The sequence below is a fragment of the Cicer arietinum genome, chromosome 1, assembly GCF_000331145.2.
Source record: "Cicer arietinum cultivar CDC Frontier isolate Library 1 chromosome 1, Cicar.CDCFrontier_v2.0, whole genome shotgun sequence".
Taxonomy (NCBI): Eukaryota; Viridiplantae; Streptophyta; class Magnoliopsida; order Fabales; family Fabaceae; genus Cicer; species Cicer arietinum.
This window is the reverse complement of record NC_021160.2, coordinates 3,380,968-3,398,392: the sequence shown is the minus strand read 5'-3', so window position 1 is coordinate 3,398,392 and position 17,425 is coordinate 3,380,968. Positions and strand designations below refer to the sequence as shown.

The following is a 17,425-nucleotide window of genomic DNA, read 5'->3' as shown; positions in this document are numbered from 1 at the left end:
AACTCAAAGCGAAAGCTACAAATAGTTGCTTTAGCTTAGAATTGATTAGGGAACCAAACATCATTAAGCATGGTCAAAATCATATTTGACCATTGCAAACTCAAGTTTGAGTGTTCCCACATGGAACCAAGCAAGCACGCTACATGGTTGGTAGATAATTAGGTATCTCGATCATCTTGTAGCATATTCGATTTTAGGATAGTACTTGTGAAATAGCATCTATTTAAATATGTAAATGAATTTTTGTATTTCAATAGATTATTAGCCTTTAATTTTCGGAGCACAAATCGAGTTTAAAAGTAAGAGATTAGTCTCTAACTTTCATAGCACAAACCGAGTTTAAAAGTAAGGTGAAAAATTATATTATTGATCACCTAAACTTGGTTGTAAATACTAAATATAAATATTTTGTGCAAATTGTTTTATTCACATTTCCGTTGTTTTTTCGTATATTTTGTTGCTAAAAAGTGGTTACATGTGTGAATTGTGATGAAATTGGTTGACAAATTGTACTAGACCTCCATTCTCCAAAGCAATAGTTTCTATTGCTTCCACACATGATGAGACCATAACAAGTGTACTCAAATTGATATGGAATTGCATATTGTTTCAAAAATTGAGGTAACCAAAGCTTATATTACAACAAAAACAAAGAAGAAATGTCATCACTAAATGGGAATGGGAATGAAAGTTTTCAATTTTAGATTTTCTTGTTAGATTTGATTGATTTGGATTTCAACGACTTCACTTAGACTTGAAATAGTTGATTATAAATTTGACTTCCAATATCTGCATTTTAGTATTTTATTACTTGGAAGGTTGCCGACATATAGGTTAGACAATTAACAACTTTGTTTCCCTGATCCCTAATTTATTACTATTTTTTTTTTAATTTATATTACAAATTAATTAGTTACATATGAATACATAACATTTTTTATTGTAATGTAAATTTAGGTTGAAGAGATTCAATCCAATAATAAGATATATCTTATGATTCATTCAACGCTTACAAATGAATTTTTAATTATTTTTTTTAATAGTATTAGTGAAAATTAATTTAAAAACCGTTAAATATAATATCTATCTTTTCACTACTAAATCAAATTAAAATATGTTAACATAGTTCACATAGTATTTCTTTTTGTAAAAGAAAAATGCACATATTTCTTGTTGTTTATGGAGATTAGTAACAATTTTTTTAAAATGTTATAAATTTAACTTTTTTATTTTATTTTATCAGCGGTATATTCTAAAATATTGCTAATGTGTTTTAACATAGTTTGACAACATTTAAAAAAATTATTATTTATGAAAATAAAACTGGTAAGAGTTTTAGATTGAATAAAATATCTTAAAATTGTTTCTAAAAGTAGGTGCAATATTTCCATAGAAAAAAAGTGGATGCAAATGCAATATTCACTTTTGGGAGTGTATACGGTTGAATTGGATTTTTTTTTTTGTTGCCAAATCTAATATTTAAATATATCCTTTTTATATGAGTTGGTTGAACGGTTAATTTATGATTTTTTTCATTAAACTCGAACCAAATCAATTTGATTACGAGTAGATTGAGTTCAAATGAAGAGTAATAAAAAAATAATTTTTTTTTTTATTTTAAAAAAGTATAATTAAATTTAAATACTTAAACATCTAAAAAATAATAAAACTATATCACAACGTATCATTTAATATTTAAAATACAACAAACACTTAAATTAATTAAATTAACAACAAATTCTCAAATATAGTCTAGCAACTGAATTTTACCTATATATCAATAGTAAATAAATAAAGATATATATATATATATATATATATATATATATATATATATTCACATCAATGAATTGATTTTATTATATTTTTTATTTCCTTCACAATTTAAAATGTGTTATTTTTCTTCGATCTAAATTTAAATGGGTTGAATTAAAATACAAATTAGATTGATTTAAGTGACTGAGTTTATAAATTTACCTATATCTATAATTACTAGTACTCATTTTACAAATCAATTTTATAAGATTGAGTTAAATGGTGACCTAAATTTTAAGAAAAACGTTTTTTTTTCATCTTGTCTTCGAACTTGTTTTGCTGCTTCTAAAGTTCTTCGATTTAGCTACAGCAGCACATTTTCAGATAAATAAAGGACAAGGATTAATATAGCATTCACAACATAAAACAGTTAAGTAGTTAGTAACTAAATAATGTCACTTCACTAGTAAATAATTAATTAAAATACTATCATTATAATAGCAGCATTATTTGACTAAAGTTTTCAACTACAACAACGCGGAAATACATATCACACACGCATAGTTAAAAAAGTCATATTCTCTTGACTCTTGTAAATAGTCATTGAAAAAATAAAGAGTCTTCTTGTAAATAGAAATAATAAATTAAAAAAATTTAATTGTAAAGGAAAAAAGAAAGAAAACGTAAGCTTATAAATATAGTATTAATATTAATATTATATTATATCCTTGGTGATGCTTAGACTCGTGTTGAAAATGGCCAAACTATACTCTCGTGACTCTTGTCTCTGTATTCTCTCTCTTTCTCTATTTTACTTCCTCACTTGCTTAGTAGCTATAGGTAGTACTAATAACATAACCGATGAATTTTCACTTCTTGCATTGAAATCCTCAATTACCTTAGACCCTTATCATATTCTTAGTAATTGGTCAATCTCTTCTTCTTCATGCAATTGGGTTGGTGTCACTTGTGATGAACATCATGGTAGAGTAAATGCATTGAATCTTAGTAACATGGGACTTGAAGGTACTATTTCTCCTCAACTAGGGAATCTTTCTTTCCTTGTTGTTCTTGATTTACATGCCAATAATTTTCATGGTGAGTTGCCACGAGAGTTACTTCAATTGCATAGACTCAAGTTTTTGAACTTGAGCTACAATGATTTTGTTGGAGAAATTCCTTCAAGGATAGGGGATTTATCAAAACTTCAACATTTGGATATTGGTCATAATAATATTGTTGGATTTATTCCTCAATCAATATCCAATTTGTCAATATTAGAGTACCTAGATTGGAGTTCAAATTTAATCAAAGGAACCATCCCACATGTTATTGGTCAACTTCATCAATTGAGGATTTTGGATATTAGAAATAACAAGCTGTCTGGAATCATACCAAAAACAATTTCCAACATGTCTTCACTTGAAGAAATTCATTTATCTAATAACTCCTTATCAGGTATGAACACCATTACATATATTTACACCACAACATGCTTGTGATTGAGTTTGGTTAACTTTTCTTTAGGTCTCTTTCATGCTAGGGTCCACAATATATACCAAATATTAAATAAATTTTTAGTCCTATAAAATTTTGTAATTTTATTTTTAATTTCAGTAAATCAAATCAATTTTTTCTAATTCTTACAAAATTATTAAACAACTATTCTAAAAATGTATTAATTGAATATCAGTATAAAACTAAAAGTATAAATGTATTCTATTTACTTTATTACATGGTAACTAAATGTGGTTTGTTGTTGATTTGAAGGAGAAATTCCAAAAGGAATAGGTGATCTCACAGAATTGAGAATAGTGAACCTTCAATATAATGTACTATATGGCAACATAATGTCGACATTAATGTTGAACAGCTCATCGTTGCAAAAGTTGGCGCTTGGTTTTAATAATCTAACAGGAAAACTTCCAAGAAATGTATGTGAAGGGGTTCCAAAGCTTAGAGTACTATATCTTTATAGAAATGATATTTCTGGTGAGATGCCAACTGTTTGGCGTAATTGTAAAGAGTTGGAAGATTTAGAACTATCTTTCAATAATTTTGACAAAGGACCGTTGCCAGCTGACATTGGAAACTTGACCAATCTTCAATCTTTGTATCTTTCTACCATCAACTTGGAAGGTAAGATATTTTCTCCATCACAATAATTATTGTTGTTTTTCTTTTTCAATGCCACATCTATTTTTATTCTTTTTTGCATCAAATAAATTATAATTACTATTTAACACTTTTACATATATTAATAAATTAATTAGTCTGTTAACATTTTTTTCATCATTTATTTCATATTTTAATTAAATAATGACACTAAAAAAATTAATTAGGTTTATTTTTTGTATAAAGTAATTAACAATATAGTAATTTAAAAATAAATTTATATTAAGGGATAAAAAAAGTTTCAAGTGAGAGCTAAGAAATTATTTTTTCAAGTAAAGTTATATTTAAAGAAAGAGTAAGAGATGAAATTAAAAGTATTAAGGGTGGGTTCTAGCTCGTCCCCTTCTCCAAAACTCTAATAGTTTTAATTTCTATTATTTATGTGATATTTGATTTTTGTTTATTTTTTTATTTATAATATTTGACATTTTACATTCAAAGTATGTTCAAGTTTTAATACTGAAACATATTTATATTTAATCATTTATATATTTTTTAAAATATTATATTATCAATGTGTTAGTGTCGTAAATATTGCTAATAAATTTTGTGGATGTCATTTAATTGATTATGAATTTGTATAGTAAGTATATTGTAGTAATAATTTAATAATGGTATTATTTTCTATCAAACTCAACAATAAATAAGAATATATCTGCTTACAAAAAAAAAAGGATTTGCGAAGAATTAAAGAATTAATAAGCTTAAAGGAAATCATAAGCATAAACAAATATATAAGTACTTCTTCCATATATTACAATGAATTCGTTTAAAAAAATTCGCATAATTAAAAAAAATATAATAATTAAAATAAAAAATATTTTATTAAACTATCAATTTTTCCAACTCTTTATTATTAATATATGTAATAATATTTTATAAGTTGTTATATCATAATTATTGAACATTTATATAAAAATTTAAAATAGTATCATAATGAAATTTATTTATAAATACTTTTTTCTAAAATAACATTTTTTATGAGATTGGGTAAAATATTTGAAGAAAAAAAATACTAGAAAAATAAACTTGGAAAATTAAAGAGAAAAATCATTGCTTTGAGGTCCCACACTTGCGTTGCAATGATGAATGATTTTAACTAACTTCGGAACTGGGTACAGTATAAAAAATATTTTAAAGGCGCATAGTATAGGATAAGATAATTAAAATGCGACTGGTCATTGGATCGATGAAAATAACCTTTTTAAAGTTAAATGGTTTGATTGAGATTGAATCGGGATTGGACCGTTTTGAGTTAAATAATATTTTAAAAAATATTTTATACAATATAAATAATATTCACATAAATTAAAAAAATTCTCGTATTTTTTATATATAAAACATTTTTATATATTATCTTCTTATATTAATTGAATAAGTTAGTACTTACCAATGTTTGAGTCATAATAAGTTTTGGAAAAGAAAAAAATTTAGCATTGTCACTATCACTATTAATTGAGAGTGGAAATTGAAAGCTAACGGACAAAACGAAAATGTGTATACTAGGAGTCTAGTGCTTCGTAAATAACATTGTCCTCTCTCCCATTTGCAATTTTTTTGTTTTTACAATTGAAGTTACATTATTTTTTCACATCTATTTATATATTAATTTATTAAGTGACTTCAATTTTGTTTTATTTTGTCTTATAAATATCGTTACCAAGTATTTTTTTAATTGATATTAAAGAATTCTCATTTTATATTTATGTTACATATTACAGGTGAAATTCCATCTTCACTCTTCAGCATCTCTTCTTTGAGAGAGATCAACCTTGATGCAAATAATTTAAACGGAAGTCTCCCAAATGAGATGTGTCATCAACTTCCTCAACTTGAATCGTTTTCTCTATTCCTTAATCATTTTGGTGGAAGCATTCCACAATCTATTGGCAACTGCACATCACTACTTATATTAAATTTACAAAACAACTTTTTTACAGGTATACCCTCAATTTTCTATCTTCATATATTTACTTGGAAAATTACACATTCACCTAACTACTTTAGATATCCAAATGTGTAATGTGAAACAAAAAAGTTTCATGTGGACTATCAATAAATAAAATAAAAAGTTTCAAATAAATTTTATGGGATTTTGATGCATATATCCTCTTTTTTTTTTTTTATTCTCTATCTACCCTACTTTGAAACAATATTCCTGAAATGCCCTACTTTTTCGTTCCTTCAGGAAGTCGTTCCCTGGGGAAGCGACCTCTTGAAGAGGAAATTTTGCAATGTTAACAGGGGGTCGTTTCCTGGGGAAGCGACCTCCCACTGGGTTTTATTTTTTTTTTTTGTTATATTTTAAAGTTACTTTATTATTAAAATTATTAATTTAATTATTTAAAAAATAAAATACTAATATTAAATTACAATAAAATATAGTAATAAATTATAAATAAAATTTATATTTTAATTATTATTATTATTATTATTATTATTATCATTATTATTATTATTATTATTATTATAATAAATAATTATTATAGGTATAATTAAAAATTATTATAATTAAAGTGATTAAATAAAACTGGGCATGGTATCGTTTGTCTTGTGTCGCTCCTGAATCTCCCAAACCATGGATATTTCCACTTGCACAGAGGTAACTATATTATTTTTATATTTTTTTTAAAAAACCAATTGCTTACCATATTAATAATTTTATTACATTTTTATTTTTATTATATTCGACAGGTTTAATTCTGGTGGTCTAAATTTTGCTAAAGTTCCTCATAACGACGTAGAAGGATATCGAAAAACAATTGATCACATGATGGTTGAGGAAGTAATATATTAAATCACATTTATTTGAATTTTTTTAAATATTTTATTATTTATACTTGTTATAATTACTTTAGCTTATTTTTTACATGTCAGTTTTATTGGAGACCTTATCTCGGGTTCCAACATGAAGTTTCAGAAGAAGATAGGGCCACTTGGAGTGCATGTACTTATCTACTCTGTTATCATATTGTTGAAAAACATCATACAGATAGGGTCACACTCCAGTTTGGTTTACATCAACAAATACCACAACCACCAGAGGACATGAAATCGTATCACGAGGTCGACATGAGGCGTGGGATTGATGATAATTGGACTTGGGTTTGGAGGGAAGAAATAAACCATTGGAATGAGCGCCATAATTACGTGTTGCAAGGTAACATCGTACAAGGTGTTTTATGTCATAGCACAGAATATATGATTTGGTTTAGACAACACACCAAATTGTTTATATCTGTAGAACAATATCTTCGTGATCCCCGTTTACAACCGCCGTCATATCCTCGTGTGCAATCGACCTCCCAATCAACCCCACAACACCAATACACAGCAGGACCGTCTTCATCATCACCTCATATACACGTCGCTACTGAAGTTCCATTTTATGATCCACCACCATCTCAGTATTACGTTCCGTCGGTGCCAGAAATACCAACACCCGGTTATCCGACAGAAGATGGGCTTCTCTATAATTTGTTTGGAACTCAGTGCACAACTCCTGAGTCGGCATATGCTGTATTTGATTCAATGTATAATCAACAATCCCAAAATGTAATGGAACCAGGTGGCAGTGGTTCTAATCCATCTACAGCTTACATTGAAGAAAATGATCAAAATGACGATGAACCGGAAGAACCGCAACTTGTTCAGAGAGCTAGACGAGTTCGGCGACATCGTACATGTGGGATTGGGGGTCATTTAGGTGGACATCATTGATATAAATTTAATGTATTTTGTTTTTTCAAATTTGATTGATGTACTTTTTTATTATTAATTTAATGTATTTCATTTCGTTTTCAAGTTATCAATATCAATTTCTTTTCATTTAATTGTTATTATTATTTAATTTTTAATATCATTTTAAGTATAATAATTTTTAATTAAAAGTATAATAGTTATTTATTATAATAATAACAATAATTAAAATATAACATTTATTAATAATTAATTATTAACGTATTTTTAATTAATTATTAGTATTTTTATTTTTTAAATAATTAAATTAATAATTTAATGTATTTCATTTTATTTTCATGTTATCAATATAAATTTCTTTTCATTTAATTGTTATCATTATTTAATTTTTATTATCATTTAATTTATTTATTTAATCACTTTAATTATAATAATTTTTAATTATACCTATAATAATTATTTATTATAATAATAATAATGATAATAATAATAATAATAATAATAATAATTAAAATATAAATTTTATTTATAATTTATTACTATATTTTATTGTAATTTAATATTAGTATTTTATTTTTTAAATAATTAAATTAATAATTTTAATAATAAAGTAACTTTAAAATATAACAAAAAAAAAAAAAAAAATCCAGTGGGAGGTCGCTTCCCCAGGAAACGACCCCCTGTTAACATTGCAAAATTTCCTCTTCAAGAGGTCGCTTCCCCAGGGAACGAGTTCCTGAAGGAACGAAAAAGTAGGGCATTTCAGGAATATTGTTTCAAAGTAGGGTAGATAGGGAATAAAAAAAAAAAAAAGAGGATATATGCATCAAAATCCCAAATTTTATAGTTTTTATTAATTTTATAATTCATTCACTTTTGACCGCATGCAATTCAAATCCTATTTCATTTGCCGCCATGTTTCATCATATACTTACTTTCTCCATGATATATGCTTTTAGGTTTGATACCAATGAATATTGGCAATCTCAATCAACTTGAGCTTCTACAATTGGGAAATAACAGTTTGAGTGGACCTATTCCTTCAAAACTCTTCAACATTTCAACATTGGAATACTTGCATCTTGAACTAAATTCTCTCTCAGGGATGCTTCCATCAAATATGGGATTTGGTCTTCCTAACCTTCAAGAACTACATATGTATGCAAACAACTTTGTTGGAAGAATTCCAAATACTATATCCAATGCTTCAAATCTTCTTATAATTGACTTGAGTGTCAATCAATTCAATGGGATTATACCAAATGCTTTTGGAGATTTAAGTTTCCTTGAATCACTCATCTTAGGTGGCAATAATTTGACATTAATAGACGATTCTCTTGAATTCAATTTTCTCACTTCAATGACAAGATGCAGATATCTCACATATCTTGAAGTGTCAGAGAATAGTTTGCCATCAAAACTTCCCAAGTCCATTGGAAACTTAACTTTAGAATACTTTTGGGCAAATTCTTGTGGAATTAAAGGAAACATTCCACTTGAAATCGGAAACATGAGCAACTTGATTCAATTATCTCTGAGTAGGAATCATTTAAATGGACCAATCCCTAGCACAATTAAAGGATTAGATAAACTTCAGTCTTTGGATCTTGACTACAATGAACTGCAAGGATCCATCATTGATGAGGTTTGTGAAATTAGGATTTTGAGTGAATTGAATTTAACAAACAATAAGTTTTCAGGAGTGTTACCAACATGTTTGGGAAATATGACTTCTCTTAGAAAGCTTGACATAGGATCTAATAGGTTAACCTCTAAGATACCTTCCTCCTTTTGGTATCTCAGAGATATTTTAGAGGTAAACTTATCCTCCAATACTTTCATTGGAAATCTTCCACCTGAGGTCAATAATTTGAGAGCTCTTGTACTATTAGATTTATCAAGAAATCAAATTTCAAGCAACATTCCTTCAACCATAAGTTTCTTGACAACTTTAGAAACTCTCTCCTTAGCAAATAACAAATTGCAAGGAACTATCCCAACATCAATTGGTGAAATGGTAAGCTTGAGCTTCTTGGACTTATCTCAAAATCTTATAACAGGTGTCATTCCAAAATCCTTAGAGTCACTTTCTTATCTTAAACACGTCAATTTTTCATACAATAGATTGCAAGGAGAGATTCCTGATGGAGGACCTTTCATAAATTTCACAGCTCAATCTTTTATGCATAATGAAGCCCTTTGTGGAAGTCCAAAATTACAAGTACCTCCATGTGATAAACAAACTAAGAAAAAGTCAATGTCAAAGAAATTAATCTTATGCTTATTGCCTATAATTATGTTGCCCATTTTGATTGTTGTATGCATAAAAGTTTGGCTGCATAAAAGGAAAAAAGTTGAAAATCCAATTGAAAGTGATTTATCAACTAATCTAGGGGTTCCAAAAAGGATTTCCTATTATGAACTTGTGCAAGCAACCAATGGATTTGATGAGAGTAATTTACTTGGAAAGGGAGGCTTTGGATCTGTGTATCAAGGTGTGCTTTCGAGTGGGGAAACAGTTGCAATTAAAGTAATTAATTTAAACTCTGAAGCAACATCAAAGAGTTTCGATGCAGAATGCGATGCAATGCGCAATCTTCGACATCGAAATCTTGTTCAAATTATCAATAGTTGTTCAAATGCTGATTTCAAATCTCTTGTGATGGAGTTTATGTCAAATGGAAGTGTGGAGAAATGGTTATACTCTTATAACTATTGTTTAGATTTCTTGCAAAGGTTGAATATAATGATAGATGTGGCATCTGCATTGGAGTATCTTCATCATGGTTCTTCAATACCAGTTGTTCATTGTGATTTGAAGCCTAGTAATGTGTTACTTGATGAAGACATGGTTGCACATGTCACTGATTTTGGCATTTCTAAACTCTTGGATGAAGGACAGTCTAAAACTCATACTAAGACTTTGGCTACTCTTGGCTATGTTGCACCAGGTCATTTATTCTCTTTTATCTCCTTTCATTTTCAATTTCTACATTTTAGTAGTTCTTAATATAGTCATTTTTATTATGTTTGAGAATATTTGATTTGATAATTAGTAAACTAATATTAAATTGCAGAGTATGGTTCTAAGGGTATAGTTTCTATTAAAGGAGATGTTTATAGTTATGGGATTATGCTTATGGAGATGTTCACAAGAAAGAGACCAACAGATGAAATGTTTGCAGAAGAATTAACTTTGAAAACTTGGATTAGTGAATCAATGCCAAATTCAGTTGTGGAAGTTGTGGATTCAAATTTAGTCCAACAACATGGAAAAAGAATTGACGAAATTTCAGTTCATGTAACATCTATTTTGGGTTTAGCATTAAGGTGTTGTGAAGATTCACCTGAAGCACGAATTAATATGAAAGATGTAATGACATCTTTAATCAAAATCAAGACCTTATTCGTACGGTGAGAAATAAAATTACCAAGTGAATAATAAATCGCACATTACCATAATAGTACTTTGAAACCTCTTCTTGGTCCTTTATTGCCAATGATATTTGGATATTTAGAAGATAAAGTTTGAACTTCTCAAAATTGGATATTTATCTTCTTCTTGGCAATCGTCTAATTCTTTTTCTTGATTTTGTTCTATGTTCTTCTAATAATTCATTCACAAATATAATAATGCCAAGTAAAATATATTAAGTAAAGCAAAGATATACCTCTAGAAGCAGTTACCTCTACAACAAATCTAAATTTATTGTCATATTTTTATAATTTTGTCTTTTGATATTCATTTTGATTATTAGACTTCTAAATAGTTCAAATAGGTAATATTTTTTAAAATTTTGACAACATAAAATATCTATTTAAAAAAATCAACAAATAATTTTTTAATCTAAATGTTAAACATTATTCTTTAAACTATTAAACGACACATATTTTTAAATTTCTTGAATACACAATAATAACACTACTATGAAGTTGAATATGTATAATTTTTTTTTTTGTCTTTTGGAAGGCCACTATACATTCTAAATAGTTAAAATAGGTAATATTTTTTAAAATTTTGACAACATAAAATATCTATTTAAAAAAATCAACAAATAATTTTTGAATCTAAATGTTAAACATTATTCTTTTATCTATTAAACGACACATATTTCTAAATTTCTTGAATACACAATAATAACACAAGTTGAATATGTATAATTTTTTTTTTTGGGAAGGCCACTATACATTCATGTCGTAGATGAGATCAAATATACTTGTAAAAATAATATTATAACGAACAACAATCAATGTTTTGAGAAAACTAAGAAAATGGGTAGAATATGTTCAAAATACTAATTTTCCAACTCTATCTACTTATTTGAAAATAATTGGATTGTATAGAGGAAAAAGTGGGGTTGTGAAAGAATTAGAGGAAACACAAGCAATGCAATAATAATATTTATTAAAAAAAATATAACGGCAAATTAAATATTGAAGTTTCAATTTTGTTTTTAATAAAGCACTGATTGTAGAGATATTGACCACCCACTAACAGATATTGTTTGAAGAAATAGAATAGCATAGATTTGTCAAAAGAAAACTTATATAGCAAAATTAATAGTGAGATAGCATCATCCTAGCTTGTGGTTTTTTTTAATAAAATTGCATATAAACATTTTAAAAGATAATTATAAAATATTTTATAGACCTCATTAAAAATGAACTACTTTTTTATTAAAAAAATGATTTTTTTTTTCACCATGATGATACTGTGAAATATTTAGTTGGAGGACATTAAAAAATTGTAGAAAAAAAATGTGAGATAATATTAATTATTTATTATTCTTCATCCGAGTAAACTTTGAGAGTTATGTGTTACATCTAGAGAGGTATGTGTTATACTATTTGACTTTGTGTGTCTAAAGATGATGTGAGAAAGATAGTATAGTTGTCATCATATAATATTATATAACTTATCCATTATATCACTAAAATTTAATAGGTGCATTAGGTATATCTGAAAAATATATTTGATGACACAACATACTCCGAAATGAAATATATCTATCAAAAACATTGATGTATCTGCACCATAAATTCTTACACGTTTTGCTTATCTAAAAGCATGTAACACAAACATACAAAGAACCACAAATTAGATGCAAACAATTACACAATTATCGACAATCAATCTAACACAAATTATAATAGAAAAGTTGCATAGATACTAAAGTGTATGTGTCATTATCTTTCAATTTCAAAATAAGCATAAGCAATACATGATACAAAATAACTTCCACAAATGGTTGTCATTTATATATTTCTTGATAAGCATTTAAAAAGACCAATATTTTAATTGGAGTTAAAACCATAGTAAAATTATTACCAATAATTATGGAAGAGCAATGAGTGTCGATTAACTAATATTAATTTACTTTAATTTGTAACTCATGGCACATGAATAGTTATACATAATATTAGATGTTAAATAGTAATAATAATAGTAAAATGTGTGTTAAAACAAATTAGAAGTGGAATAATAAGGAGCATGGGTGAGGGAGGATGAGAGTATGCTGGCTAAATAGTAATAATAATAGTAGTAAAATGTGTGTTAAAACAAATTAGAAGTTGAATAATAAGGAGGGTGAGACAATGAGGATGAAAGAAAACACTTTAGATGTTCTATAAATTGTTGTCATTTATATATTTCTTGAGAAGCATTTAAAATGACCAATATATTAACCGGTTAAAGGCTCAATTGATAATGAGACTATGTGAAGGCGATATTTATCCTCCAGGTACCATAAAACATAATCTGTGTAAAGTAAAGATAAATTGCAAATAAAAGATAGATTTTGATTGATTGATTGATAACTTTCTAAAATGATTAATATAATCGGTATTTATAAATTAAATGTCAAAATCTAAATTCTATAAGCCACGACTCTTGACCAACTAAAGATGGTACCTTAAATGCATTAATCGACTATTTTGTGTGGTGTTTATTGTTGTTGTTTGCAATGCAATTTCCACGTTGTATGACTTGGTATATTGTCTTGCATTATTGTCTTTCTCCTTATCACGATTCCTAGAAAATAGTCGTCTCATTCTCATTTATTTGTCTCTCGCTTGATATTTCTTAACAAATTTAGTGAAATTGGTTGCTAACGAGGCAAATTATAGGTTCACACCAAATTTGAACTAAAATTGATTAAGTAAATCAAATAATACTTGGTAAAACTAAGTAAGACTTGACTCATTTTTCCTTGATTAATTTCCATTTACTGCACAATTGCTTCAATTGTTTCCAATTAGACTCGCTTGTCGTTTTTCAGCTAACTAATTAAAAATATTTTAAGACGTAAACAAATGTCTTATGCGTCACATTAATAGATTCATACACATGAGATGATGTGGCGCGAGCCAATTACTAACCAGTTATAATTTGAGCGACAAGCAATTTACTCAACCGTAAATCCCAAAACCTTTAAACTATGGTTTCTAATCTTATCAACTCATATTTTCCTCATAAATAGAAACAATCAATTTACCTTGCTCTCCTTGCTCTTCCATATTATCTGAATTCTGGATTTTTCTTTGAATTATTCTTTGCTTCTTAATAAAAAAAATAAAAAAAAAACAATTACTCACTACTTTCTCATTCTCTTCTTCATCCTAGCAGTCTTAGTAACATAAACCTTAATTATGTCGTGGAATGTCACTTCTCTTCATCCCTCTACTTCTATTGTATGGGATGGTGATCGTTTTTTGAAGAAGGTAGCTCCTTACAAATCACATGGTCTTCTTATATCTTGCTCTTGTTTTAAAAATGATAACACACCAAATAATTTTAGGACTTGGCCACATCCCACCAACAACTATGTCCAAATGGTTGCAAAGAATTCTTGATTTTTCTTTGAATTATTCATGGCCTTATATTCCCTAATTAGGGAAGAAGTTCCCTCACTGCTTTTGATCCCATCCTTGAAATAGGATATAAATTTTCCAAGAGTTCTTGAGGCTATTCTAATTTCATGCATTGAACCCCCACCTTCAAAAGTGCCTTTAAAGAAAATTGAAATACAATTTATGGTGGTTTTTTTAAAAAGAGTTGTTGTTGTATGTTGGAACTTTTATATAGCTCCGTAAACATGATAAGCGATTTCCTATATTTCATAATAAAAAATAGGTGAATCTTATATAAGATTTTTTTTAAACTTTGTGGAATGTCTTATTAAAAAAAATTGGTATAATTTAGAGAACGTTTTTCTTATCAAGTGGTGTCTAAGATCTTATAAAAAAAATTGATAAACTTTAGACAATATTTTTCTAAAAAGCGGTGTCTAAGGTCTTAATAAAATAATTGGAGTATCTTAGATAATGTTTTTCTTAACAATAGTCTATAAAAAAAATTATAAAATTTAAAAAACGAGATATAGCGAAACTGCGCCTAAAAAATCTTTTTTCCATTCTTCTTCTAGCTAAAGTCTTCATCTTCCTTGCTCAGAAACACAAATCACCACCAGAAACTCGAAAACGCAAACCACGAATCCAAAAACTTTCATCTTCCTCACTCAAAAACGCAAACCACCACTATAAATTCGAAAATGCAAACCACCGGTCCAAACCCTTGATCTTTCACGCTCAACAATCCAAACTTTGAAACGCGAAACACATAAATTTTTAATATTCTTTTATTATTATATTACTCTCTATTTTATTTTAAATATTTTATTTTTCATTTTTTAAGTCTCAAATTATTTATCATTTTATAATAGTAGTACAACATTAAATATTTTTTATACTAATGTATTATTATTTAAATAAAATTAATTTTATTATTATAATCAATAAAACTAACCTTTTTTTTTTAAATCACTCCCAACTCACATCAATAAATCAGAGTACTATATTATTATGATATGAATCTTAAAACGTGTCCTGAAAAACTATCATTTAACTAAGTTTTCTAGCAACAACGCGGAAAGACTCGCGTAATTTAATAGTTAACTTCTCTTGACTCTTAACGTCAACGAAAGAAAAATTATTTTGACTCTTGTAGATTGAAGAAAAATCTACTTAATAATAAATAACATGTTTGAAATATATCATTCACTTTAGTCAACACATCAATTTAATCTAACTACTTAATAATAATAAATAACATGATGTTTGAAATATATAATTGTCCTTATACAATTCATCAATTTTAAAATATTTTAATCTAAATTAACTTATACATTTTTTTAATTTTTTTATTATAAAATTGCTGATAGGAAATAAAGCTGCTCACAATCAACAAAATATGCTAAAAAAAAAATTAGAACTTGATGAGTAACACAAACCAAGATAAATTATTGCTAACACAAAGAAAAAAAGGGTAACTACAATTTAACAATAGAATCAAAGACACTGCCAAGTTACAAATCAAGGAAAATAAATTGCTATTAATAAAATGGAAAAAAAAAGTGGGTTACAAAAAAATGATTTAGTTTCTACAAATGAAGTTACGGTGATCGAAAAATAAGAAAGAAGATGGGGATCTCAAAATTTAAATTTATCCAATTTAAAAATAAATTGGTATGTTATGTAAAAGAGAGAAAGTAAAAATGATGATTTATATTAGTGTGGGATAACCTGAGTTGACCGAAAATGAAAGGAGAAGGTGGCATGGTAGTGGGGTTGGGAGAAGATAAGAGAAAAAATCTTCGTTTGAAAAGAGAGAGAGAGATAGGGGGTAATTATTACTTAGTAGAAAGTCAGAGAAAAAAATTATAAAAATGATTTTTTTTTTGTCAAATAAAGATGAAAAGGTTTTTTTTCCAACAAAAGAAAAAATTAATCTAACATCAACTTATTTCTTTAAAGTAAAAATAAATAAATTTATTTGTTTACTATTAAATTATACTAATTTCTTTATTTACTATTAAATTTATTTTCTTGCTATCCAGCAACAACAATTAATTATAAAATATCTATACATAAACACTATCATATACATAATAAGTTATACTAAATGAAATTGAAATATCATATTTGGGCTAAATTATTACATATAAATATTTTAAAATAACTAATATATTTGGGATAATTTTCCGCTCATGAAATTGAATTATCAAATAAGAGACAAGTTGTTTCTAAAAATTTAGAAATACTTATCATATACAAGACAAGTTGTCACTAACGAGATTAAATTATCATTTGAGGAAGAAGTTGTCATTGATAAAAATTTTAAAATAATTATCATAAACAGGATAAATAGTTATCAATGATAAAATTGAATTAACATATACGAGACAAATTATCGCAGATAAATTTTTACGGTAACTATCATTCACATGACAAGTTAACACTAAAAAAATTATAAAATAACTATCATTCACTTGATAAGTTATTTTCGATAAGATTGAACTATCATATATGAGACATATAATGACCAATCAAAATTATAAAATAGTGACTATACAAATGACAAGTTGTCATTAATGAAATTAAACAAGTTGACACTAATAAACATTTTCAAATAACTATCGTGTACAAACCAAATTGTCAATTTGTCATAGATGAAATTAAATTATCAAACATAATACAAATTATCACAAAAAATTATAAAATAATTATAATGCATGTGACAAATTATCACTCATAATTTTTTTAAAATAACTATTATATATAAGATAAATTTTCACTAATAAAATTAAATAATTATACACGAGACAAGTCGTGGTTGAAAATAAACTAAAATAACTATTAGTAGTGACATAAACTAACCATCACTAGTAAGATTAGACGTTTAATAAATTGTCTTTGTAATTTGGCTTATGCTATATCTGTTTCACCTTTGTTTAAATGT

At 26.8% G+C, this 17,425-nt stretch overlaps 2 protein-coding genes across 2 annotated transcripts; both read left to right on the top strand.

Moving 5' to 3' along the window:
• Positions 1-2,468: 2,468 nt before the first annotated feature.
• On the top strand, positions 2,469-11,104 carry LOC101509434 (uncharacterized). Its single transcript, XM_004485858.4, has 5 exons — positions 2,469-3,213; positions 3,526-3,894; positions 5,652-5,870; positions 8,589-10,580; positions 10,707-11,104. Exons 1-5 carry the CDS (start codon positions 2,490-2,492, stop codon positions 11,045-11,047), a joined length of 3,645 nt encoding a protein of 1,214 aa, XP_004485915.2. The 5' UTR covers positions 2,469-2,489; the 3' UTR covers positions 11,048-11,104.
• On the top strand, positions 6,467-7,758 carry LOC113784343 (uncharacterized). The gene is made up of 3 exons (XM_027330486.2): positions 6,467-6,532; positions 6,625-6,715; positions 6,808-7,758. The coding sequence occupies exons 2-3, from the start codon at positions 6,701-6,703 to the stop codon at positions 7,648-7,650; spliced, it is 858 nt and encodes a 285-aa protein (XP_027186287.1). The 5' UTR covers positions 6,467-6,532; positions 6,625-6,700; the 3' UTR covers positions 7,651-7,758.
• Positions 11,105-17,425: the final 6,321 nt, after the last annotated feature.

Bases quoted from the DNA above. Each gene is read 5' to 3' on its own strand.
- LOC101509434 (XM_004485858.4), top strand. From the start codon at position 2,490: ATGCTTAGACTCGTGTTGAAAATGGCCAAACTATACTCTCGTGACTCT. The intron at 5,871-8,588 runs GTATACCCTCAA...ATATGCTTTTAG, and splicing joins ACAAAACAACTTTTTTACAG to GTTTGATACCAATGAATATT. The intron at 10,581-10,706 runs GTCATTTATTCT...ATTAAATTGCAG, and splicing joins TCTTGGCTATGTTGCACCAG to AGTATGGTTCTAAGGGTATA.